Consider the following 26,801-nt stretch of genomic DNA (forward strand, 5'->3'; position numbering starts at 1 on the left):
CTCAAGAGAGCCATTGGAAACACCAGCTTCTGCTCTAGCAGACTCCACACAACATGCATCCTGCACCAGCCAGAAGGCTGCAGGAGGCAGGAAGAGGATCCAGGCGCTTGTCATGAAAACGCTGCTAGGTGAGGTTTTTTTTTATTGGTGTAAATGGGAAATAATGGAAGAGACCTAACTACTATATTGGGGGCACAAAGGGGGTATAACTTTTATATGGTGGCACAAAGAGGACCTAACTACTATATGGGGACATAAAGGGGACCTAAATACTATATATGGGCACAAAGGGGACATAACTACTATATGTGGGCACAAAAGAGGACCTAACTACTTTATGGGGGCACAAAGAGGATCTTACTGTTATATGGGTGCACAAAGGGTGATGTAACTACTTTATGGGGCACAAAGAGGAACTAACTACTATATAGGGGCACAGAGAAGGATTAACTACTATATGGGGTCATAAAGGAAGAGGCACAAAAGAGGACTACTGTGTGAGGGTGGCATTACTACCTTATGGGGCACAAAGGTGTACATTACTACTGTGTGGTGGCACATAGGAAGGCATTACTGTGTAGGGAGCACAAAGTGGACGCTATAACTATGTGGGGGCACTATTAATGTGTGGGGCACTAAAAGGATCAGTTTTACTGTACGGGGCCTAAAGGGGGCAGATTTATTGTTGGGAAGGCACTATTACTGGATGGAATGCAAAAGGGGTTACTATTACTTTGTGAGGCACCAAGAGGGGGCATTATTATCATCTGGGGTACTACGGCTGGCAAGTTTTTGTAGAGGGTCATGAAAAGGTAGGGAAGGTGCTGGAAAAGCTAGGAGCCAAAGATGATTGTATTGCAAACTCTGCAGAGATGAGCTGTGGCAGGAAAGGTTATCATAGCGGCCTAGGCTGGATAAAGAAGAAAAGGGGAAAGTGAACTACTTCAATCAAAGAAGATATCACATGTGAATTACTGGTTTTCAATGTATTGTGAACACTTATAAGGTCTGCCGACCGCCTGTGTACAATGGGTATATACCACTGTATGGTGGTAATACTGTTTTTAGTATAGTGTTTCTTATTCAATAATAGTATGGGGTATTATTCAGTCACTATGTAGTGGTTATATGTGGTCCTGGTGCAGTGGTATAGTTTTTATGCCTTGGTATACTGGGTTTTGTTCAGTAACAGCATGGTGATATTTGTTTATTGCACAGTGGTTTTTTTTGGTAACTGTATGTGTATTATTTAGAGCAGGGGTCTCAAGCACGCGGCCCGTGGGCCGCATGCGTCCCCTGGGGCTGTCATCTGCGGCACGTGGGTTACAGAGCCACTAGTACACACTCTGCTCCAAGACTCTGGAATTCCCTGACATCGCTGTCCACATATGAACAGCGATGTCTGGGGCTTCCCCAGAGCCGGAGTCCCATGCAGAGCGCTAGTACACGCTCTGCTCCGGGACTCTGTGGAATTCCCTGACATCGCTGTCCATATATGGACAGTGTGTCAGGGTCTTCCCCAAAGCGAAGTCCCAGGCAGAGCGCTAGTATAGGCTCTGCTCCGGGACTCTGTGGAATTCCCTGACATCAGTGTCCATGTTTGGACACAATGTCTGTGGGCTTCCCCAGAGCCGGAGTCCCGGGCAGAGCGCTAGTATAGGCTCTGCTCTGGCACTCTGGGGAAGCCTCTGACATCGCTGTCCATACATCGACAATGATGTCAGGGGCTTCCCCAGAGCAGGAGTCCCAGTGATGTCAGGAGCACAGCTGGAGTCCCAGGAAGAGCCTACTAACGCTCTGCCCGGGACTTCAGCTCTGGGGTTGCCCCTGACATCTCTGTCCATATATGGACAGTGATGTCAGGAGCAGAGCTGGAATCCCAGGCAGAGTGCTAGAAGCGGCTCTGCTCCGGGACTCCAGCTCTGGGCAAGCCCCTGAGATCACTGTGGCAGCATTTGTGAAGGGCACCGTGGCAGCATCTGCAAAGGGCACCGTGGCAGCATCTGCGGAGGGCACCGTGGCAGCATCTACGGAGGGCACCGTGGCAGCATCTACGGAGGGCACTGTGGCAGCATCTACGGAGGGCACTGTAGCAGCATCTACGGAGGGCACTGTGGCAGCATCTAAGGAGGGCACTGTGGCAGCATCTACGGAGGGCACTGTGGCAGCATCTACGGAGGGCACTGAGGCAGCATCTACAGAGGGCACTGTGGCCTCATCTACAGAGGGCACTGTGGCAGCATCTACAGAGGGCACTGTGGCAGCATCTACAGTGGGCAATGTGGCAGCATCTACAGTGGGCACTGTGGCAGCATCTACAGAGGGCACTGTGGCAGCATCTACAGAGGACACTGTGGCAGCATCTACAGAGTACACTGTGGCAGCATCTACAGAGGACACTGTGGCAGCATCCACAGAGGGCACTGCGGCAGCATCCACCGAGGGCACTGCGGCAGCATCCACCGAGGGCACTGTGGCACTATCTAAAAAGGGGCTGCCCAATCTTGACATGTGTCTGCTAAACGCTGCTAACTGAGCCGCCGGACTGCATTTAGCGACACTTAAACTGGAAAACTGGATTGTTGAAATAAGCACGTGGAGAATTCTCTCAAATTTTAAACCAGTATTATTATAGTAATGTAGTATTACAGTAGTGTAGTATTGTTATAGTAATGTAGTATTATTATAGTAATGTAATGTTATAGTAGTTCAAATAACGAATTGATTAACAATAATTAAATATTTGAAAGTAATGCGGCCTGTCAACTTCCAATTTTTTCTTTAAGTGGCCCACTTACCCGGCCGAGTTTGAGACCCCTGATTTAGAGGTATATTATCATGTAAAGGAAATTGTCTTGTTATAAATTTTATGGTGGGTGGTAAGACATATGCTTATGAGCTTGTGCCTCTGATCTGAATAGACCCTTGCAAAGAACCTGAGGCCAATGTGTCTAAGTAGTAAGTTGGTGAGGGGAAGCGTGTCCAAAATTTGCACTGGGGCCAAAAGGACTTGTTTTCCTAAAATAAATAGAATGCCAATTCGCATTAACTCATTATGTAAGGTTTCTATTACTGTTGTATATAATTTTGTGCACTGTATTGTACAGCAGGTATAAATATTATCCATTGTTGATTTAGTGAAAGTAGTCAATCATTTATTTCATTTAAACTACACAAAACAAATATTCTTATATATTAATCATTTACTTTTACATTTCAAAACATTTGCCTAAAAAAATGTAACTTTTTAAGGGCATTATACATCACGTTATTTTGCCTAAATTTGACATATATGCCGGGAATAGAGTATATAGTAATATAAATAGTGGCATCCGTCACCCATAGACTGTAATAGTATTCATTTAATGTATACCTCATGAACTCTCATGATCCTTTTTATGCGCGACGGATGTCAACGTCAGGCATCCATTTTACACATGTCACTCATAAGCGTTTAACGGATGACTCTGACAGATGCCATAAAGTGACATCCGTCACCTATGGGCTACTATGTTAAAAAAAAAGGTATAGCTTTAACCTATTCCATACCTTTTTTTGGTGTACTGATGTATACCATTTAGACGAGGCCAAAAGGACACTCTTTTGACTTCTGTTTGACAATGGATACATTTAGCATGTATGTCGGGAACTTTCCTGATGTACACGCTAAATGTAAACAAAAAACGTGATGTGAACAGTCCCTTAAAGAAGTGTAATAAGTATGTGTACAAACTACTTATTACAATTAATCTACAGATTAATTGACAAAATCAGGTAACTATAAGTTAATACTATAGGCATCACGTATCAAAGCTTAAACAAATAGCCTTGCTCTCCATAGCAACCGATTTAGAGTACACATTGCGCAACAAGACCACAAGGATTTTTTATGAATGAGAGGCCTTACGTTTTACTTTAGTAAAACATATAGGGGGTAATTTAGCAACCTTTTTTTGCCAGTCTGGTGTAGAATAGTTGTAAAAGGGTCCAAAACTTTTAGCATTTTTGCTCCAACCTTGCCACGTTGTGCCTCAGGATATGGGGCGTGGTCTCCGCGGCATGACAAGTTTATTGTCGGGCGTGGCTCCCAGCTGGCGTAGATTTCACACTATGGGGCGTAGCAAGGTAGAGGCCTGCGCTGGGCCACTACCTTGGCAGTAACAACCAGACTACGCCCCACCTCTTCCATTAGACATTTAAAAAAATAAAATATTAAAAAACATAATAATAAGAAGAATTCTACTGACCGCTCCTCTTCTTTTTTCCTCCCTGGCTCCCTCATCATTCCAGCGCCAGGTAGCATCAGGACGTTGTATGTGAAAAAGCACTGATGTCGTTTAAGTGCTACATTGCATATAAGGTCCCAACGCTGCTGAATGTCAATTCCTTATATGAGCTGCGCTAGAAGTGTGAAGGAGTCGGAGGGGAGAAGAGGAGCGCTGAGGTAAGTGTTTTTTTTTTGTGTCGACGGGGTGGGGGGGGGGGGCATGGCGCACAGCCACGGTTGTTGCACCACGATTGTGGCACATGGCCCGGCTGAAAGTTACGACACATTTATTAAGAGCCTTCCCGACATTTGTCGTATGAATACGTCATAGAAAGCCAGTGCTTCCCTGCATTTTGCCGTATCCATACGACAAATGGTGGACACCGGCTCAGAAGCTGAGTCGGTGCCATCATCCCCGGATGTCAGCTGCATTTTATAGCTGACACCCTGGAGTAATGGTTAAGCCTGAAATTTGCTCCGATCCCTGCCATTAACCCCTTAAATGCAGCGGTCAAAAGCGATCGCTGCATTTAAGGTGCTTGCAGCTCATCGGCACCCCAGTAATGAAATTGCTGGGGTGCCGGTGGCTGCAAAGGCAACCGGAGGCCCAACACTGGCCTCCCGGTATGCCTAGCGTGGAAGACTTTCAGGCCCCGACTGGAGGCGGGGCCTAAATGGCTTCCGTAACCGCTGGCAAGATGGCGCCGGCTCAGGAGCTGAGCTGGCGTCATCAGCAGCGGATGTCAGCTGTATGTTACAGCTGAAATCCCCGTGTAATGGCAGGAGCCGGAGTTAGCTCTGATTCCTGCCATTAACCCCTTAGATGCAGAGATCGAAAGCGATCGCTGCATCTTTGTGGTTGGTAGCAGATTGGCAGCCCTGCCATGCTATAGCAAGGCTGCCGACTGCTGCTATGGCAACAGGAGGCCTAACAATGGCCTCCTGCTCTACCCTAATGGATGCCGATTAGGCCCCACCCGGAGGCAAAGCCTAATCGGCTTGCTGTCAGTGAATGACTGACAGATCTAATACATTGCACTACATAGGTAGAAATGCTAACTATACCTCTAGAAAGATGCCTTGAGAGGTGTAGTTTCCAAAATGGGGTCACTTTTGGGGGGTTTCGACTGTTTAGGCACCACAAAACCACTTCAAACCTGACATGGTGCCTAAAATATATTCCTAAAAAAAGGAGGCCCCAAAATCCTCTAGATGCTCCTTTGCTTCTTAGGCAGGTGCTTCAGTCCATTAGGACACTAGGGCCACATGTTGGATATTTCTAAAAACTGCAGAATCTGGGCAATAAATATGGAGTTGCATTTCTTGGGTAAAGCCTTCTGTGTTACAGATTTTTTTTTATTACAAATGAATTTCAGCAAAAAAAATTAATTTGTAAATTTCACCTCTACTTTGCCTTAATTCCTGTGAAACGCCTAAAGGGTTAAAAATACTTTCTGAATGCGGTTTTGAATACTTTGTGGGGTGCAGTTTTCAAAATGGGACCAAATCTGTCTCTGTGGGGCTCCCATCATACCTGGGTGCTAATAAAGTCAATGTTTTGGAAGCCAGATAGCCAGACTCCAGTACACACGACTACAGAAATGGCTGTATGAGACAAAGGAAATATAATCCTTCAAAGCCCCCCTGTAATAATTCATCTTGTATATAACCCAGCTAAGTGTATATGATCCCGGAACTCAGACGCTCCTGGGGTCTCAAGCACAGGGATTGTCGGCCTTGAGAAACCCCAGAACTGAATTTTGGTTAAAATGATTAATATTTGATAGTCATGTTTGGTATTCCAAGGTTGGTAAATATATGCCTGGTAACTTGTCAGACATAGCATCTCACTAGGAGATTCATATAAGGAGTTATTACTGATTAGAATTGTGTCTGGCAACTTTCCCTGTTTTGCATGTAATTAGCCATCATTCTCCCACCCGACCAGGAGGAGGGGTTGAGGGGTCTTGATGGACCCTTTAGGGCTCGTCTACACGCTCCGGAATTGCCGTTTTTTCTAGCCGGAATTTCGGCCGGAAAAAACGCAGCAGAATATAGTAGCAGCATAGTGGATGAGGATTAAGAAATCTCATCCACATACTGCATAAAATTTCCGAGCCGAAATTGACCTGCGGTGTGTATTTTTCGGACCGCAGCATGTGAACTCCTGCTACGGAAAGTGTGCAGAATTGCTGTGTTTTTCATAGGAAATGTCTCCATCTCTTAACATTGGGAAAAACGCAGCAATTTACGCACCATTTTCTGACGCAAAAACCGCAGGAAATGGTGTGTTTTGGCCGCAGCGGAAAGCCTTTGACTGCAATTCTGTTGTGTGTGGACAAGCCCTTATAATGTCATAGCAAGAAATTCACGGTGTCAGACCACAGGAGATGCGACCACATTGCAGTTCTGTCCACCTTCAAGCTGTTCTCCTCAGCAGGATCTCTAACCTATCAAATACGTAAGAGGTCTGTTATTCTTTGCTTTATTCCCTTTAATTTTGTAACTGTTTTGCTTATATATATATATATATGTATGTCGTTTTTATTTATAATTTTTGTAACCTTTTTTGTAAGCGCTGCACTTTCGTATATTAAATTTTAAAATTAATAAGTTTTTTCCCTGCTGCTCTAAACATTCCCACAACCTCGAAGAGGAAAAGCGTAACCTGTTGAATGCTATTTAGATTCAGTGTGTGCCTGTGTGAACATGTGCATTACCAGGAGGAGCCTGTTGTCGGCCTAATATTGCAAGTGGTGGCAGCGTTTTGTGTGGATATGGGAACTGGTTTTGGGGTGCTTAACTCATTATTAGTCTGTTGCGATAAGGGCCTGTAAGAGTGAGACTGGACAAGTGGTGTATCCCTTTACAGTAGCATCCAAGTCACATGTGCCGGGAGTGGTGTTCGAGACACAGGGCAACTAGATGGTAAAAAGTTTAGGAACCTTCTTACTTGTATATTATTCAGCAAATGCGCAATACTCTATAAAGTGGAATTTTTTTTCTGCACTCCTATCTCGGATAATCATAATTTAACAGATTAAAAAAAATTGGAGCTTTTGTTTGAAACAAGGGGATTTTCAATCTAGGTAGCATTTTTCAAAATTAAAAATTAAAACATTTAAGGAATTGCAAATTAACTTTAATTTATCCCACACTGAAATATTCTCTTATAAGCGGATCCAACATGAGATTGACTTCACAAAAAAATGTAAATCTATTTATACCTCAATCTGGTTAATTATTTAATTATATTTTTAACTGAAACACAAGAAAGAAATGCTTTTCTAGGCAATAAATGTTTGTGCAAACAAGTTATCTTAGAGCCATCACCTTTAATAGTAAACTAAAATGGAAAAATGAAATAGGCAAAGACACTGAAGCACATTGGGATGTCATATAAAATAATTACAGTAACTTTCTTACGTGTAATCAACATAAACTGACCCAACTTAACATGATGCATCTATGAAACAAACACATATGATTTTAATGACAGATTTCATGTCTCCATCTAGTGGTTTAATACGTTTAGATAAAATGTAAAATAAAAGAATGAAATGCAGCATAGACGATTACCTAATACAAAAAAATTGTTGCCACTTTCTGAACTATTCTACACGTACAATGTAACGAACATTGTAAGTAAAGTTGAGCACATTTTCCAAAATTTGCTGGCTTGCAGATGACCTAATGTGGAAATGTATTTCTGACATTTAAGACAATATAGCCTAAAATGGGAATCTTTTTTTTATGAAATGTCTTATCTGGTATAATATGGGTCCTTATAGGGAGTCTGCCAGCAAACCCTCTTATTTTTCTCTTAAGCAATGGTTTTAGCGGTCCCCTGCATATTGCGAAGTGCAATCCGGTAACCGTTACAGCCGTCTCTCACGACAATACGGAAGGGTTTAGGATGGTTAACTGTTGAAAACTCAAAATACTTCACTGATTAAGGAATGCCCAGCATAAATTTGGCTTCATGCGTCTGACTGAATAAAACATTTTTTCTCAGTTATCTCCATGTCACCTATCTAGCGCGGTCAGCAGTTGAAGGGGTCAAAGCTGCTAGGAGATTCATTTTAAAGCAAGAAGTGGCATAATTGCTGGTCGGCAAATCGGTGAAGTGGAATGAATTTGCAAGTTCAAATCATTGCAAAAAGTGTGTGTGTGTGTACACACACACACACACACACACACACACACGCACACACAAACACACACACAGATGTAGCAATCTCTAACTTGACTCTTAACACGTAAAATAGACTGTGGCAAGAATCTTTAGCTATTTCAATGACTCTTCAATGGCTTTTGTTGTGTGATATCACGTTGCAGCAAGTTATTAGATAAATCTTGCTTCAATGACCTCAGAACAAACCCCCAATACTTGAATACTTGCAGTAAAATGAAGAGAGGAGTAGTCATCACTGAAGAGGCAGCATTCACTGTGCATAAAGGCTCATCCTATCATTTATATGTAAAGCAGAATGTAGAAAAAGAAAGGAAACATAAAGAAAGACACACACAATGATTTATCATGCAGTTGGCAAGCAGTTAGACAAATGCAACGATTCATTCAGAGCAAACACTGACAATACTAAAACTAAATGAAATTAAGATAGATACCCAAAACACCAACATGCATGAGCACCTAAAAAGAAATGCATAATACTTTCACACAACAAAAAAACAGAACGACAGACTACAGTGTGTTGACGTACCTGTTCTATAAAGTGGTTTGAGTGACTTTAATTACATTTACATGATGTGAAAAAGATTGCTAATTTCTTTTAAATTTAGCAATTATAGAATTAAAAAAAAGCCTATTTAACAGTACATATTTCTATATAACTTTTCCATAGGCATTCTATTTAAAAGGGTTCTACAGTTTAGAAAACTCATTTTCAAATACCCTATTAGGGAATTCTAAGTAATGGAGGAGTCCCTAAATCAGGACCCCCATCTATCAGTCCTGAGAAACGTCAAAAAAACGGCTTGTTATCTAGAGGATCCAGCATGTCCATGCATTTAATGGACAGTACATTGATTTTAATGAGAACTCTGTAAAACTGCCCCTTTTGTTCCCCCAAAGATTATAGATGATCACTGCGGGTCTCAGCAGCAGGACAACCAGTGATCAGTTTATTGTAGGTAAACCCTTCTAACAAGAAGGTATTGTCTAGAGTGGATAACTTCTTTTAGGTTTATTTCATATTTTAACAAAACAGATATCTGCTTGTGCCATAATATTCAACTACCGACATGCAACCTCTACCTCTATAGCTGGACCTTAATTAGGTGACTCTTGAATTCTTAGAAATATATTCCATAGGAACTAGCTGATGATGTTCTCACCTTTTTATAATATATAATTATTGCTCAGATGCCCTTAGAACATATTTGAGGAGTCTCTGATCCTGGGATAGTGCTGTTTGTTTAAGTCTAGAGTATCCATGAATGGTATAGGTACAAAAAAGAATATACCTCTGTACCAGTGTTTGCGGTCCCCAAGATCTTCTCTCAGAGAGCAGATTACTAGACAATATATATTGCAAATTGTAAGCACATCATGTACTCATTTTAGTGAACTTTATTAACCCTTTAAAGACCAGCTTATTTTGGGCCTTAAAGTTTTCCTAGAATGAACATTTCTACCCTATTCACAGTATAAACGATAATTGTCTGATCGCTGGGGGCCCTACAGCTGGGACCCCCACCAGTCGCGACGATGGGGGCCCTGAACCCTCTTTTCCTCCTCACTGCATCCCCCTCAGTATGGATGAGCTTGATGGATCAGCGGTCGAGCATGCACCCGCTGTTTATTCAATGTCTATGGGACTGACTGAAACAGACGAGCAATGTTCAAAGTTCTTCTCACTGCAGTTATTCAGCCCCCAGTGATCAGACAATTATCACCTATATAATTTATTAACTAGCTTATATTAAAAAAAAATTAGGGGGAAATGCAAAAAAAACAGCAATTCCGCTATTGTCTTTTGTGTTTTTTTCTCTCTGTATTTATCTTGTGGAAAAAATAACCAGTTAACTTTCATCAAACAGGTCAGTACATGGTGGTACCAAATATGCATGTCAGAGACGTAGCCTGCTCCTGATTGCACAGACAAACGTGATGCGCCCGTGTAATCAGCATGAAGAGTATGCTCACCCTGATAAGGTAACTGCCTGCCACTCAGGACACGCATACTCGTCCTGCTTTGTCATCTAGTTAATAAGAACCAGGAGGAACCCTCTACCTATGGTACAAACCTAGAGGTAGATATTAGACACTTGGGGAGGAGAGTACATTGAGAAGCTATGATCTAAACTTTACATTAGCATGTCAAGTATTTGTTTCAATATACTTTAATTAAAAAAATGAGAGTCACTTTAAGAACCTTGTGCCATATCCCACCAGGTGTACTGTCTGCATTTTGCTTTCAACAATGAATAACCAAGCAGACCTAAGGGTTAAATGTACTATAGGAATGTAACATGGAAGCACTATTATAAAGAATCTTGGTGTGACAATGCTGTCAATCATGTTTTCAAATTGGGTAATGTGTCAAAACTATCTAAATATATACGCTTTTCTACATATGTCAAGGAAAAAAAAAGTTCCAAAAAACTATTTCATCCACCTATGCCATATAATTGAGGAATATAAAGAAATAATTTTCATGAAAGTCTTCCATCCCATTTACAAAGCTTTATTTGTTGTGTGAAAGTGACATTTCTTGAGATGTGGCAATCCTTTATATGTTAATGATGAGACAACTTAAAGATCAAGAAAATACACACATGCAGAATATAGGAAATGCGCAAAATATATTATAATGGGTAAATATAATTAGTTATTAATGTTGAAACTCTCACATTATAGAAAATTACACAAAGTAAACAAAGTATGAAATAATAAGCTGCTGATGAGAAAATAGTCATTCTATGCTCAGTGGACACTTAGTTCAACCCTATTAAGACAATTACTAAACCGTTATTATCATAAAAAAATAAGTTCTGAAATACCAAGGTATGATATCATCACACGAATCGGTGCCTCTATCCATCACCTGCGTGTAAAATTGATCTCTATTCTCTGCTAATAAGGCTTCTTATTCAGGATTGAGACTTACCAAATCGTCTTGATCAAAGCAAGCATCTGGACCTTTTCTGTACCTTGGATTCTGAGCAAGCAGACATGGATCTGGTCCATTAGCTTCAGGCTTCCGTTAGGAAAAACAATTTTGTATAAAAGCCACTGGCCATGCATTTCACAAATAAAAGCATAAAAACTTTATACGATTTATCAATCATGTGGCATAAGATTACTTACTCCGTTCTATTTCTCTGTCTGGACTATAAACTATTTTGGGCAGGGCTCTATTCTTATCTGTACATTATTAAAGTACTGTATGAAAACCGGCTGTGTAGGTGACTGCCGCATGGCCTCTTTCACTTGAATCGAACTATGTTGAATTTCTCTGCACAGTGGGTGTCCAGGAGCACCGCTATGCAGGAAAAAAAAATCATTGACAGAGCCATAGCGCTGCTACCCCTTTAAATTCATGATCGGTCGGGGTCCAGGCAGGGAGATGCAATCACATTGTGTGATGGAAATACCCTTTTAACTAAGACCAAATTGCATTACGAAAAAAAAAATACATACCACTGATACATACCAAAGTCTAAAACGAAGTATATGACCTGAAACTTATCACAAACATATTTCATATGAAAGAAAAATATGTTGTGTCTCTTATATGGAGAACATCTTCAGGCCATGAAACTTTACCTTAATCAGTTTGGCTTTAATGGAAACTTAAATAGACCGATAATAGACAATTGTTTAATACAAAGGATACAGCGTTGTTCTGCCTGTATTAGAGGCTGTGGGTCACAGACCTCACAAGTGTGTTGGTTGTCAACAATAATGAATAATAAATTGGTGTTGATAATCTTTTCGACATGATAAATTCTGGAAAAAGATTATATATTCTTTTTGTTATCAATAGTAGAGCAAAACAAAGATGAAGATTAATAATAATAATAATAATAATATAAGTCACTATACAAAATTACAGAATATTGTGATCACAGACTCATTTAAAGGGTTGTCCGCAAAAAGATTTTCATGACGTTGATTAAATATGCCAAAAAAGTTAGGTTAAGTTAGGGTTAGGCTTTTGGAACACCTGCCAATTCTGAAAGTAGGCTGTCCTGGTTAAATCCATCATTGGAAAAATGATAATTCATACAATGAATCAATGTGATTTACAGAAACCTCCAAATGTGAAGTTTTTAAGGTTTCTATTTCCATACCAGTTTTCTGTTGGTGACTGGCACTGGGACCAGCTAATTCTACTGAACCCCCAAAGATCAGACTTTCATGGCATGCATGATTTATTTTTTATTGTTGACACTAAGTAAAAGCAAACATCTATTACAGATAAACCGTGTAGTCTACCGAAAAAAAACAAAAAAAACAAAACATTTTCATTACCTTGTGCAGTTGGCACATTCTAAATATCCACTAAAAGATCTGTTCTCATTTTCAAAGAAATATTGGGTTTGTTCAGTAATACAGCTCTGTTTTGCCATAATTGCAGAAAAGTCCTCGTCATCAAATTCAGCTATAAGACAAGTTTGTTGTTAGCATACTTATTCATAGCATCAACACCATGATAAAACATCACAAAAGATGAAGTTATGGTATCTATGTCATTTTTACTGATAACCTTTGGCAACTTCCCTTCACAGAAACAAATCTATTTATGTGTTTAATATGATATTTTATCAATGCAATATGAAGGCACAAACTCCAGTACCATGCAAATGTATTCACCCCTACCCCTTGGTGTTTTTCCTGTTTTATTTCATTACAACATGGGTTTAAAATGGATTTAAGTTTATGTAATGGACCTAAATAAAATAGTTCAAATTATTAAGTGGAATGGAAAAAACAATCGTGATTTAAAAAAAACAAACTACAATCTGAAAGGTTGTGAGTGCATATAAATTCACACCTTTGCTATGAAACCCATAAAAAAAAGTTTGGTCAAAACTATTAACTACAGAAGTCACATAATTAGGTGAATAAGGTCCCCTATGTGCTATAAAAGTGTCACACGATCTGTCACATGACGTCAGTATAAATACACCTGTTCTGAAAGGTTCCTGAGTCTGTAACACCACTAAGCAAGCTACACGAAGACCCAGGAGCTCTCCAAATAGGTCAGAGACAAAATTGTGGCGAAGTATAGATCAAGGTTGGGTTACAAAAAACATATCCCAAACTTTAAACATCCCATGGAGTAGAATTAAATAAATGAGAACAAAATGGAAAGAATATGGCACAACTACAAGCCTGACAATAGATGGCCGCCCACCAAAACTCACAGACCGGGCAAGGAGGACATTGATTAGAGATATAACAAAGACACAAATAATAACACTGAAGGAGCTCCAAAGATCCATACCAGAGATGGAAGTATCTGTCCATAGGATTACTATAAGTTGTATACTCAATAGAGTGGGGCTTAATGAAAGAAAAAACAATGGCCATTGTTTAAAGAAAAACATAAGAAAATACATTTTGAGTTTGCCAAACAGCATGTGGCAGACTCCCAAAACACACGGAAGAAAGTTCCCTGGTCAGATGAGACTGAAATTTAACTTTTTGGCCATTATGGGAAACGCTATGTGTGGCGCAAACCCAACACTTCCTATTACCCCCAAGAACACCATTCCCTCAGTAAAGCATGGTGGTGGCAACATTATGCTGTGGGGATACTTTTCATTGGCAGGGACTGGAAAACTGGTCAGGATTGAAGGAAAGATGCATGGCAGTAAATACAGGGCAATCCGTGAGGAAAACCTGTTTCAGTCTGCTAGAGATTTGAGACTGGGAGGTTTACCTTCCAGTAGGACAATGACCCTAACATACTGCTAAAGCTACACTGGAGTGGTTTAAGTGGATACATATAAATGTCTTGGAATTGTCTAGTCACAGCCTAGAACGCAATACAATTAAGAATCTGTGGCATGACTTGGAGACTGCTGTCTACCAATGAAACACATTTACTTTGCAGTAGTTGGAGCAGTTTTGCCTGAAAGAATGGGAAAAAATCCCAATGTCTAGATGTGCTGACCTAATAGAGACAAACCCCAAGAGACTTACATCTGTAACTGCAGCAAGGTGGATCCACAAAGTATTTACTATCATGGGGTGAAGACTTATGTACATTACAGTTCTCTGTTGTTTGTCTTAATTATTGTTTGAAGGTGTAAAATATTTTTTACTGTGACACAAACCCCCAAAAATCCACTTTAATTTAAGGTTGTAAAGCAACAAAACACCAATGGGTGAATACGTTTGCAAAGCACATTAATGTCAAACAGTGGCATATATAGAGGACAAGGTGCTAGGAGGATAAAAATAAGACCCCTTTCAGGTTCTGCTGGACACTCCAAACCACTTGCTATAGGAAGTCCTCATCCCATATTCATGATTCAAAAACGTTTTCCCACTTCATTATATGCGAACATTGCAGCACCTTTGCAGACCACATCTCTGTGTTGGTTCTCACCACCCATTAAAATGGGCAGAAGAACATCCTATGAAAAGGCCTCCTCCCTCCAGGGGCACAGTGGTCTTTCATGCTATATGAATAAAATAAATTGTTTATTAAAGTAAATGTATTATTATGAGGAAGTGACATTTAAGGGGGTTTCCACAATTATCACCTATCCACACTATAGGTGATAAATGTATAATCGATGGGAGCCCATCTGCTGGGACCCCCACCAATCTCTAGAATAAGGGTCTCGCATGTGCGCTGCCGCTCCATTCAAAGTCTATGGGAATGACATAAACAGACGAGTGCTGTACTTGGCTGTGTCCGTGGGCCCCATAGACTTTGAATTGTGGGAAAACACCTTAAAATCATTTAAATCAGGGTTTTATGATTTTTATAATGAACTTATATATTTTTTTCATTTGTGGTGTTTTATTGCGGTTTTACAACTTTTTCATAGGCCACTAGAGCAGAATCAATAGACAAACTCTTCCTGTTTTCTGCAGCTCATTTGTCAGCTTTGCTAAATAGTTGGGAATACGGTCATCACAGCACGAGTGGGGGGATTTAATGACAGCAGATTGTACTGCTGGAGGCCAAGATAAGGCCGGATAGCAATACTATACACACAGATAATACTCTATATACATCTATCCCAGGGGCGTAGCTAAAGGCTCATGGGCCCCGATGCAAGAATTCTTACTGCCCCCCCCCCCCCCGGCAAACTTCTCATGGCCGACGGTCCGCAGCTTTCAGCTGCATCGCTGGGTCTCCTAAGTGACCCAACAATGCAGCACTAGCAGCCGGGGGTGTCACTATGGCTGGGTTCACACACCCTATTTACGGACGTAATTCGGGCGTTTTAGCATTAAATTACATCCGAAAATGCGGCTCAAAAGCGTTGGCAAACATCTGCCCATTCATTTGAATGGGTCTTACGATGTTCTGTGCCGACGGTCATTTTTTTTACGCGCCGCTGTCAAAAGGCGGCGCGTAAAAAAGACGCCCGCGTCAAAGAAGTGCCTGTCACTTCTTCAGACGTAAATGGAGCCGTTTTCCATGGACTCCATAGAAAAACAGCTCCAATTACGTCCGTAATGGACGCAGCGAAAGACGCCTGCACATGCCATTACGGCTGAAATTATGGTGCTGTTTTCTCCTGAAAACAGCACCGTAATTTCAGCCGTAACAGATTCTGCCGTGTGAACAGACCCTCAGGGCTTAAAGAGGCTCTGTCACCAGATTTTGCAACCCCTATCTGCTATTGCAGCAGATAGGCGCTGCAATGTAGATTACAGTAACGTTTTTATTTTTTAAAAACGAGCATTTTTGGCCAAGTTATGACCATTTTTGTATTTATGCAAATGAGGCTTGCAAAAGTCCAAGTGGGCGTGTTTAAAGTAAAAGTCCAACTGGGCGTGTATTATGTGCGTACATCGGGGCGTTTTTACTACTTTTACTAGCTGGGCGTTCTGATGAGAAGTATCATCCACTTCTCTTCAGAACGCCCAGCTTCTGGCAGTGCAGATCTGTGACGTCACTCACTTCCTGCCCCAGGTCCTGCATCGTGTCGGCCACATCGGCACCAGAGGCTACAGTTGATTCTGCACCAGCATCAGCGTTTGCAGGTAAGTAGCTACATCGACTTACCTGCAAACGCCGATGCTGCTGCAGAATCAACTGTAGCCTCTGGTGCCGATGTGTCCTCGCTCGTCCGACACGATGCAGGACCTGTGAGTGACGTCACAGCGTGATCTCTCGAGAACACGCTGTGTGTCTGCACTGCCAGAAGCAGGGCGTTCTGAAGAGAAGTGGATGATACTTCTCGTCAGAACGCCCAGCTAGTAAGGGTAGTAAAAACGCCCCGATGTATGCACATAATACACGCCCAGTTGGACTTTTACTTTAAACACGCCCACTTGGACTTTTGCAAGCCTCATTTGCATAAATACAAAAATGGTCATAACTTGGCCAAAAATGCTTGTTTTTTAAAAATAAAAACGTTACTGTAATCTACATTGCAGCGCCTATCTGCTGCAATAGCAGATAGGGGTTGCAAAATCTAGTGACAGAGCCTCTTTAAAATGTATGGGGAAATAGCCCCAATACATATGTGTCCGCCCCAAAAAAAGGGTGTGTATGAGACAGCATAGCATATCTATAGCACTACAACCCTATAAACTATGAATAGGATTAGGTACAGTGGCTCAGCCGACAGTATCACACAGGATAGGATTAGATACAGTGGCTCAGAAGGCAGTATCACACATGATAGGATTAGATACAGTGGCCCAGCAGACAGTGGCCCACATGATAGGATTAGATACAGTGGCTGAGCAGACAGTATCACACATGATAGGATTAGATACACAGCTCAGCAGGCAGTATCACACATGATAGGATTAGATACAGTGGCTCAGCAGACAGTACCACACATGATAGGATTAGATACAGTGGCTCAGAAGGCAGTATCACACATGATAGGATTAGATACAGTGGCTCAGCAGACAGTATTACACAAGATACGATTAGATACAGGGCCCAGCAGACAGTACCACACATGATAGGATTAGATACAGTGGCTCAGAAGGCAGTATCACACATGATAGGATTAGATACACAGCTCAGCAGACAGTATCACACAAAACTACGATTAGATACAGGGCCCAGCAGACAGTATCACACATGATTGGATTAGATACACAGATCAGCAGACAGTATCACACATGATTGGATTAGATACACAGCTCAGCAGACAGTATCACACATGATTGGATTAGATACAGGGCCCAGCTCGCTGACATTGCGGCTCCAGCGCTGGACCCAGGACAGGTAAGAATAATAATTTTGCTTCTTTATGTGTTACTGATTATTTTTGTGTGTTTGTGTTTTTTTACAGGTTCGGTTGTTGGACTTCGGATACGAGGACTTCTATGACGGCGTTTTTTTTTATTCTCAATAAAATGGTTAATGAGGGTTGTGTTTTTTTATTTCAATAAAATATTTTTTCTATGTGCTTGTATCTTTTTAAACTTTATTATCACCGCCTTAGTAATGGCCGCTGGCTGATTGACAACCTCCATTACTAAGGCGAGGCTTAATATTAGCCGATGCAAAGGCTAACACTAACCCCCATTATTATCCCGATACCCACCGCCACCAGGGGTACTGGGAAGAGCCGGGTACGAACCAGTACCCGACCATCTGTAGTGACGGGCAGGCACCGGGGTGGCCGCAGGCTGGTAGTGTTAGGCTGGGGAAGACCAAAAACAGTGACACCTACCACCCTGGTAATGCTGCCTGCTGCTGCTGTGTTGCATCTGGCTGGTTATGAAAATTGGGGGGGACCCCACATCGTTCTTTCAAATTTTTTTTATTTTTTTTTAAATGACGTGGGGCCCCCCCCATTTTTCATAACCAGCCAGATACAATAAAGCAGCAGCAGCCTAGCATCACCAAGGTAGGAAGGGCCACTGTTTTTGGCCTTTCCCCTCCTGATAATACCAGCCTGCGGCCACCCCAGTGGCCGACCATCACTACAGATGGTCAGGTACTGGATCGTACCCGGCTCTTCCCAGCACCCCTGGTGGCGGTGGGTACCGGGGTAATAAAGGGGGTTAGTGTTAGCCGCTGCACCAGCTAACACTAAGCCCCGCCTTAGCAATGGACGTCGTCAATCAGCCGGCAGCCTTTACTAAGGCGGTAGTAATATAGTTTAAAAAAAAACACAAAGACATAGAAAAAATATTTTATTGGAATAAAAAAAAAACCCACACAGCCCTCATTAACCATTTTATTGATAATAAAAAAAAAAGCCGTCATCGAAGTAGTCCTGGAATCCGACGTAGTCCAACGACCGAACCTGTAAGAAAACACACAAAAAATGATTAGTAACACATGTGTTGGGCTTAGATACAGGGCCCATGTGTGATACTGTCTGTGGGACCCTGTATCTAAGCCTACCACAACGTAGGCTTAGATACAGGGTCCAGCAGACAGTAATCTTATACAGTATAAGATTACTGTGAGCTGGGGCCCTGTATCTAAACCTACAGTGTGGTAGGCTTATATACAGGGCCCAGCAGACAGGATCACGCATGGGCCATGTATCTAAGCCTACAATGTGATTGGTTTAGATACAGGGCCCAGCAGACAGGATCACGCATGGGCCATGTATCTAAGCCTACCATGTGATTGGCTTAGATACAGGGCCCAGCAGACAGGATCACACAATCTGTGATCCTGTCTCATGGGCCCCCTAAGCCTGCTACATCGTAGGCTTAGGGGTTGTGCAGTCCCTAAACATTGATGGCCTATCCCCAGGATAGGCCATCAATAGCTGATGTGTCTCTCGGGACCCGCAAATCAGCTGTTTTGAAGGGGCCGCAGCACTCGTACGAGAGCTGCTTCCCCTTCATTTCACTACTCGCTCACACTGTGAATCGCCGACACAGATTCACAGTGCGACCGGAATGAAGTGACAGGAATGAAGGGGAGCAGCTCTCGTACGAGTGCTGCGGCCCCTTCAAAACAGCTGATTGGCGGGTACCAGGAGTCGGTCCCCGCCAGTCAGGGCTAACCTTACCTTCCTCTTCGGCCGCGGCGGGAGTTCTGTCGTCTCGATGCTGTGTGCGGCGCATAGCGCTGTGACGTCATGCGCTGCGCACAGCGCCTGACGTCAGGATCTCCGCTGCCTTCCGGAACCAGGAAGGTAAGTAAAGTATGTTACTATAGTAACAGGAGCCTGCGGCCCGAGTTACTATAGTAACTTTTTATTGATGTGGTGCGGGGGGCCGTGGGCCCCCCTGGCTTCGGGGCCCGGTCGCAATTGCGACCATTGCGACCCCTATAGCTACGCCAGAGATCTATCCTGTGACTCCCTAATCTCTGGGTGAGATGGATGTACACCATCACTTCCTAGAGACTGCAATAGTCTATGAGATTTCTCTGTCGATTAATTCCCATTCATTTCAGCTGCCATAAAGCAAATTTCAGAAAATGCACGATGTATGCAGATGTAGTGATCTTTAACTTGACTTTCAACGCGTTAGATAAACAGTGGCAAAAAAACGTTAAGTGTCAATGCACATGATGTGTATTAAGTGCGGTTTTGCCGTGCAAATTTGCGTGCGGCAAAACCGCTGCGTAATAAAGTACCAGCATAGACAATGAGATTACAGTAAATCTCATGTACACGCTGCAGTATTTTCCCTCACGTAAATTGTCCTCTGGTGCGGATTTTAAAATCCACAGCACGTCAATCTATCTTGCGTTTCCACTTGCGAATTCTATCTGCACAGTGCAAAGGAAAATCGCACCAAATCACGTAGCATGAAAGCGCAGCGATTTACGCATCAAAACGTAAAAACTGCACCAAAAAACGCATCAAAAACAATCTGGTGCTGTTTTAACCTGCAAATTTCCTGCGTATTGCTGCGGTTATTGTGCATATTTTACACTGCATAATACGCAACGCGTGCATGTAGCCTAAAGGCTATGTAAACATTTGAATAGCATTTTTTTATATATAAAAAGGTAATTCAGTGTGAATATTGCAACTTTAAAAACTGTTTTTATTAAAAATTTGTTTCACTTTTTGAGATCCAGCTGCTCTGTATTCTCTATACAGAGTATCTGTATCATTCGCTAAATCCTGCTCCTGTCAGGTCCTCTCTAGCTCGCCAATACAATTTTTACAATATGGAGCCCAAAATGAATCCATGTTTTTAGATTTGATCTTCCAAGGGATTTATAGAGGGGATATATTACATTGAGATCATGTGTTTTTACTTCTGTTTTATACACCCTAAAATGTTATTTGCTTTCACAGCCGCTGCTTGACATTGAGTACTGCTGTGGATTAATTTTGCATGCATTTCTATTTACATGTTTTAGAGGATGGATCAACTTTATATCTTGACCTTCGATAAATCAGCCTACTTTAAATTGCAAGCTGTTGCAGTTAACTTTTTTTGTTACTGTTAAAAGAACACGAATGATCAAATAGTTTTGTATCCCCTAGGCAGAAGACTTTCTTTGACACGTCTCGACTACATATTTCTTTATCCTTGAATTGTACTCATTATTGCCCTTTGGCTTTTTTTTTTATACAGCATGAGTAGTTCCCCTTAGGTCTCTAACTGGAGCCAAGTGATATTATTATAAATTGCTCGAAGGATACAGTTTAAATCACCTACAGATTTGGCGCTTTGTAGGAACATATCAGTTTCTAGAAATTTCAACATGTACTTTTCTGACCTTCACTTAACAGCTGCTTTGATTTCCTATATTACCAATCTGTACTGAGGTTTCTGTTAATTTAAGCATCACAACAACAAAATTCAGGAAGAAAAAGTGTAATTTAATTTTAACAAGGAGAGGGCTAATGTAATTGAAAAAAAAAACCATCTAAATGTATATATGTATTTTTTAATCAATGTTTTTAGTGATTTCAAACAACTTTTAACGTGACTTTAATAATTTTTTTAATTTTTCTTTAAGATACAGTTTCTATATATCCTGTATACATAGAAGCTGTATCCTGCCATCAAAGCCGATTCCGTCTGGTCAGCTGCACTAACAGCTCTGGTGAAAGCTGGTCCTGCGTGCTTCTGACACACAGGATCCAGCTCATAATGATCACATCTAAGGTCCCATGCACACGATCGTAGATTTCATCCGTAATTACGGACTGTATCTAAGGAGCGTAATTACGGACCCATTCTTTTCTATGGCCGACAAACATAATACCGTATATTTACAGGAAGGTGTCCGGGCCGTAAAAAGCTTCCGTAAAAAATAGGACATGTCCTATTTTTTGATTATTACGGACCGTGCACTCAAATGCGGGTGACTGTCCACATCCGGCCGTAATCACGGACCATGATTATAGGCAATTACGGGCACAGTCATGTGCATGGGGCTCTATTGAAGTAAATGGGGCTGAGATGTAATACCACAAATAACCCATGGACAGGTGTGGCGCTGTTTTTGGAAGAAAACAGTCATGTTTTTTTAATCCTGGACAACAACTTTAAGGGGTTAACAGATAAATAAATAAATAATAGAGATAAGATCGCCTTCACTATTAAGTTTAAAACCGCTTTACCTCACAAGTGTATACTATTAGTGCTTAAATCACCAAGTGAAAGTCAAATAAGACGACAGTAAAAAGATTTGTGGTGCCTCAGAGAAAAGTATCTGTTAAATCATGAATTACCCTAATCCACAGTAATAAATAATTACAGATCCTACATCTTGTAGATTGTCTAGAATAAGCATATTTTAGGCTTCGTTCACATCTGCGTCAGGGCTTCGTTCTAACGTTTCGTCTGAGCTTTCCGTCAGAACGGAGCCCTGACTGAAACAAACGGAAACCGTAGGTTTCCGTTTCCATCACCATTAATTTCAATGGTGACGGATCTGATGCAATTGATTTCCGTTTGTCTCCGTTGTGCAAGGGTTCTGTCGTTTTGACGGAATCAATAGCGTAGACTATGATTTCCGTTTGTTTCAGTCAGAGCTCCATTCTGATGGAAAGCTTCCACGGAACGTCCGATTAGAACCCTGACGCAGATGTGAACGAAGCCTTAGCCACTTATAGTAAGAAGTAGTTATCAGCTGATGGGATAAAGGTAAAGTTTAAATTGCAAATACATAACAATGGGAACCTGCTAGATAATGAATCTATATTACTTTCCTCTGGAATGCATTAATGTATTCATGTATTCATCTATACATATACATGTATATAAGCTCCTCTTTAACCAGTTTGAGCCTTTTATTTTACCCCTTAACGCCCTATGACTTACTTTTGATCTTAATAAGTTATGTTAAATGTAGTGCAACCAGTTTTTACATTTTGTTTAGGATAGGGCTGACGTTTGGTCACACTGCTATTTGATCCGTGACATTGTAACACTACTTTTCTCTCCATAGGGAAACACTGAGGTTATGCGACTGTTGCGGTGGTCTGCGAATCTGCTTTGATTATTATGCAATCATAATTCAATGTGGATCCCTAACCTTAATTTTCCAAAATGATTCGACCTCCTGCACACGTCCAGAATTCCTCAGCATTTACGCAAGATAAATTGACTTCGCACCGCATGTCTATTTTCACACAGGTTTTCTGATGATTTTTTTCCTGGATGAGGCCTTAAAGTGCAAGAGGCCTTTGATAAATATTCCCAAAATCAACATTTATCTCCTATCCAGGGGATCAGTGATAAGTGTCTGATCGCTGGGGACCCCGAACAATCACTAAAATAGAAGTCCCGAGTCTTCCACTCCTCACTGAACACCCCACATTGAGAAGGAGCTAGAGTGAAGTATAGGACAAGCCTGCGCCCTGCCGCTTCATACAATGTCTATGTAACTGACGTAAACAGCCGAGCACTGTACTCGGCTGTTTCGTTTAGTAGCATAGACTTTAAATGGAGCGGCATCGGCCATGCTAGTTTGCTGTTACATTAAAAATTCTTGCTGCCGTCTTGCTCAGAGGAGGACCATTCTAGTTATTAGTGGGAGAGTGCCCAGCAGTGGGGACCAAAGATCAGACACTTATCACCTATACTATGGATAGGTGATTAACCCCTTCACGACTGCCATACTGCAATATACGTTCCAATTGACAAAGGCTGCATTGAGCAGCTGAAAAGTTGCATCCATCTGCACTGATAGGTGAATAAATTAATCTCATTTGATACGATTTTTGGAGTGCTGCTTCTTTTTCCATTTTTTGTCTACATTTGGGGATTTACAAGTCGGATCCCTGGGGGCCTGCACCCTGATACCCTAGAGGTTTTTGTTCTGTTGTGTTGCCCATCCTTTCCTTGGACATATATGGACAGTGACATCAGGGGCTTTCTCTAGGAGCAGAGTCCCTGGGCGACACTCTGACCGGGCATTTTGCTACTGGAGAAGCCCCTGGCGTCACTATCCATACATGGACGGAGGGATTCCGCTCCTACAGGGAGCTACAGTGGTGCTATCTACAGGAAGGGAGTGCAATTTACAGGGGGGGTGCTGCTATCTACAGGGGGAGTTGCGCTATCTGCAGGGTGGGTGGCACTATCACAGGGGGGATGGTGCAATCTAGGGGTTTGGGGCTATCTGCAGGGGGTGACGCTATCTGCAGGGGGTGGTGCAGTCTACAAGGGGGTGCTATATAAAGGGGGGGTGGCACTATCTACATGGGAACTGTGGCATTATATGGGCACAAACTACAGTGGACACTGTGGTGCTATCTACATGGGCACTGTGTGTGGCACTATGTGGGCACTATCTACAGTAAGCACTGTGGCACTATGGCACTATTTACAGTGGGCACTATGTGGGCACTGGCACTTTCTACAGTGGGCAATATGGCTCTATCTATAATGGTATTGCGTCACTATCTACACAGGCACTGAGGTGTTTTCAGGTGGCTGGGACAAAAAAAAAACGTAACAAATAAAATGTATCCATTTTTTTAATGTTCAAGAAAAATGGACGGCAAATGGCGGATAAAACCGGTAAGACGGCTGGGAAATGGATTCATATTTTGAGACACATTGATGCAAAAAAGCCATGAATAACTGACAGTAGATCCGTTGTTAACTGCCCTTTTTTTCACGTTGTGTGAATATAGCCTTATAGCCCTCTTCACTCTCAACTCACAGGGTGACGGAGAGAGAAGACTAATTGTTAGAGAGCTGTACACTATATGTATATATATATATATATATATATATATATATATATATATATATATATATATATATATATATATATAAAACGGCAAAAAAGTGTCTTTTTCACATATTTAGTAATTGGTCTGCTCATAATAAAAATGAAAAGCATGGAATTAATCTAGAAAGTTAAAGCCTCATAAGTCTTGTAAAAAACAAAGAAAAATAGTTGTGATATGCAAAGCAGTTGCATAGATATTATCGTTTAAAGTGCCTATCAGAAATGAAATATTTGACGCTTGGTCATGAAAGGGTTAAGTTGACTCTAGGAATATCCCTTTAAATGTGACAAATACGAAATAATGGGGACTTCTTGAAAGGTGCAAATTTCCCAACACTGTGTGCCATGCTACTAAAAACAGATCAATCATTTAGCAGGAGCTAGAATTAAGTGGAGTACAAGCATGTTCCCTGCCGCTAGATACAGTGTCTATGGGTCTGCCAAAAACAGCTGAGGACTGTACTCAGTTTTCTCTGTCAATCCCATAGAATCTGAATGGAGTGGCAAAAAGCCGGCTCATCTACCACTCCACTCAAAGTTCTCACTGCGGTCTTGCACTGAGGAGGACTATTCTAGTTATTAATGGGCTCCCGGCGGTGAAGGCCAGCGATCAGACACTTCTCACCTATCCAGCGGATAGGTGATTAAATGTTGATTTAAGAAATACCCCTTTAAATGTGACAAAACATGAAATAATGGTGGACCTCTCGGAGGTCCCAACACTGTGTGCTATGTTGCTATAAACAGAACAATAATTTGGCATAATCTACAAAATGTAATAAAACAAAAAAAAAGAGTAATAATAATGAGAACCACACTTACCTGCCTCATTATATCGAGGGAATGTAATGCTCAAGACCAACTGCTGCAATAAAGACCTGAAAAAAATTAATTATTAGCAGTTAATAAAAGATAAGCAATTTATCAAGAAAAAAACATCTCTTCATCCAGCCTGGGGAATCATAGTGAATAGAATAAAAGGACAATCAGCTATTTAATATTCATGATCTTTCCCCTTATCACCTCACTGTCCATTCACAAACACCTGATTCACCTAATAAATTGCTGAGGCGCGCGACCCTTGTTCATTCCTTTCCTCAAGGTTAGAGAAAAGACTCTAAGACACTATGGGTAGAGTCACACGCAGCAAATTTTGTTGCGCAAATTTATGCCACTGAAAATCAGTTCCATTCATCTTAATGGGATTTTGTCTGCAGCAAGATCAGATAAATGGAACGGATTTTGAGTCTCAGAAATTTCTGAAACAATATCTGCTGTGTTTGTGAATCAAACCTAAGTACTGCAAGTTTTTAGGTGTTTCAGTTGTTTTCTCCATCTTACTTTGGAAAATTGAAGCCGGCCCAGCGATCTGATCACTGCAGATCAGTTTTCAGCTGTTATTTCTGAAGGAAGTTACATCCCACCAAACGTTTCCCCTTAAATGACCGGCCATATAATACATGGATGGGCCAAATCTGCCAGTGTGAAACAGTTAGCTGCTCTATAATCTGGCTAATAGAGGGGGGTCCCAAGAGCTTATGGAATGGGTTTGTCTTCATGACAAAAACGTTTTTAAATCCTGAGTACTTACTCTTAGTTAATATATCATATATATAATAAACTATAACTTACCAAGCAGCAGCAGAAGCCCACCATCCAAGGTTTAAAAGATCTGCTATGGTAGGCTATAATGAAAAGACATATGTTTTATAAAGAAACAGTAATTACAATTTACTGACAAGATGCTAACAAATATTACATACCACAAACACAGAGCGAGGGGCAGCTGTTCTTGCTGGCTCTTCACCTGGATCGCATACAGACTGGTAGTCATAAGACTTATTAAATGCATATACAGAAATGTTGACAAGCTTTCTCATTAAACTTGGGTCAATCTCTCCAAAGAATCTGCCAATCTAGAAATAAAAAAAATTAATGTTTAAATATAATATTTTTTTTCCATCTGTCAAATAGGACTCTACTCATGCCACATTTTTGGCCTACCGGCAGACAGGGTTACTGTGTGTACTAAAATACTGTAACATTCCTATAGGCTTTTATTGTGAAACAGATGAAGACTGTATGAATCTGAATATGTTTTTCGGATGGCTATGCTTGACAGATCTGTCAAAAACATTTAGCTAGTGTTCCTTCTCCACTTGTTTAATAACATGTTTTTACAATGAAAAAGTATTTGCCTAACATCCGGCATAAATATTACTTGAATA

The 26,801-nt window shown here is 41.3% G+C and overlaps 1 protein-coding gene across 5 annotated transcripts in view; it reads right to left on the reverse strand.

Moving 5' to 3' along the window:
- Positions 1–26,801, reverse strand: part of CACNA2D1 (calcium voltage-gated channel auxiliary subunit alpha2delta 1) — a 737,376-nt gene that overhangs the window by 5,985 nt on the left and 704,590 nt on the right. For all 5 annotated transcript variants that reach the window (XM_075857358.1, XM_075857356.1, XM_075857359.1 and 2 more), the window contains 6 exons: positions 26,337–26,489; positions 26,206–26,258; positions 25,396–25,451; positions 12,768–12,897; positions 12,130–12,242; positions 11,401–11,483 (listed from right to left, as the gene is read on the reverse strand). In XM_075857358.1, coding sequence (XP_075713473.1) covers positions 11,401–11,483; positions 12,130–12,242; positions 12,768–12,897; positions 25,396–25,451; positions 26,206–26,258; positions 26,337–26,489 — 588 coding nt within the window. The remainder of the gene's footprint in view (positions 1–11,400; positions 11,484–12,129; positions 12,243–12,767; positions 12,898–25,395; positions 25,452–26,205; positions 26,259–26,336; positions 26,490–26,801) is intronic.

The sequence above is a fragment of the Rhinoderma darwinii genome, chromosome 3 (assembly GCF_050947455.1).
Source record: "Rhinoderma darwinii isolate aRhiDar2 chromosome 3, aRhiDar2.hap1, whole genome shotgun sequence".
In the NCBI taxonomy this organism is placed as follows: domain Eukaryota; kingdom Metazoa; phylum Chordata; class Amphibia; order Anura; family Rhinodermatidae; genus Rhinoderma; species Rhinoderma darwinii.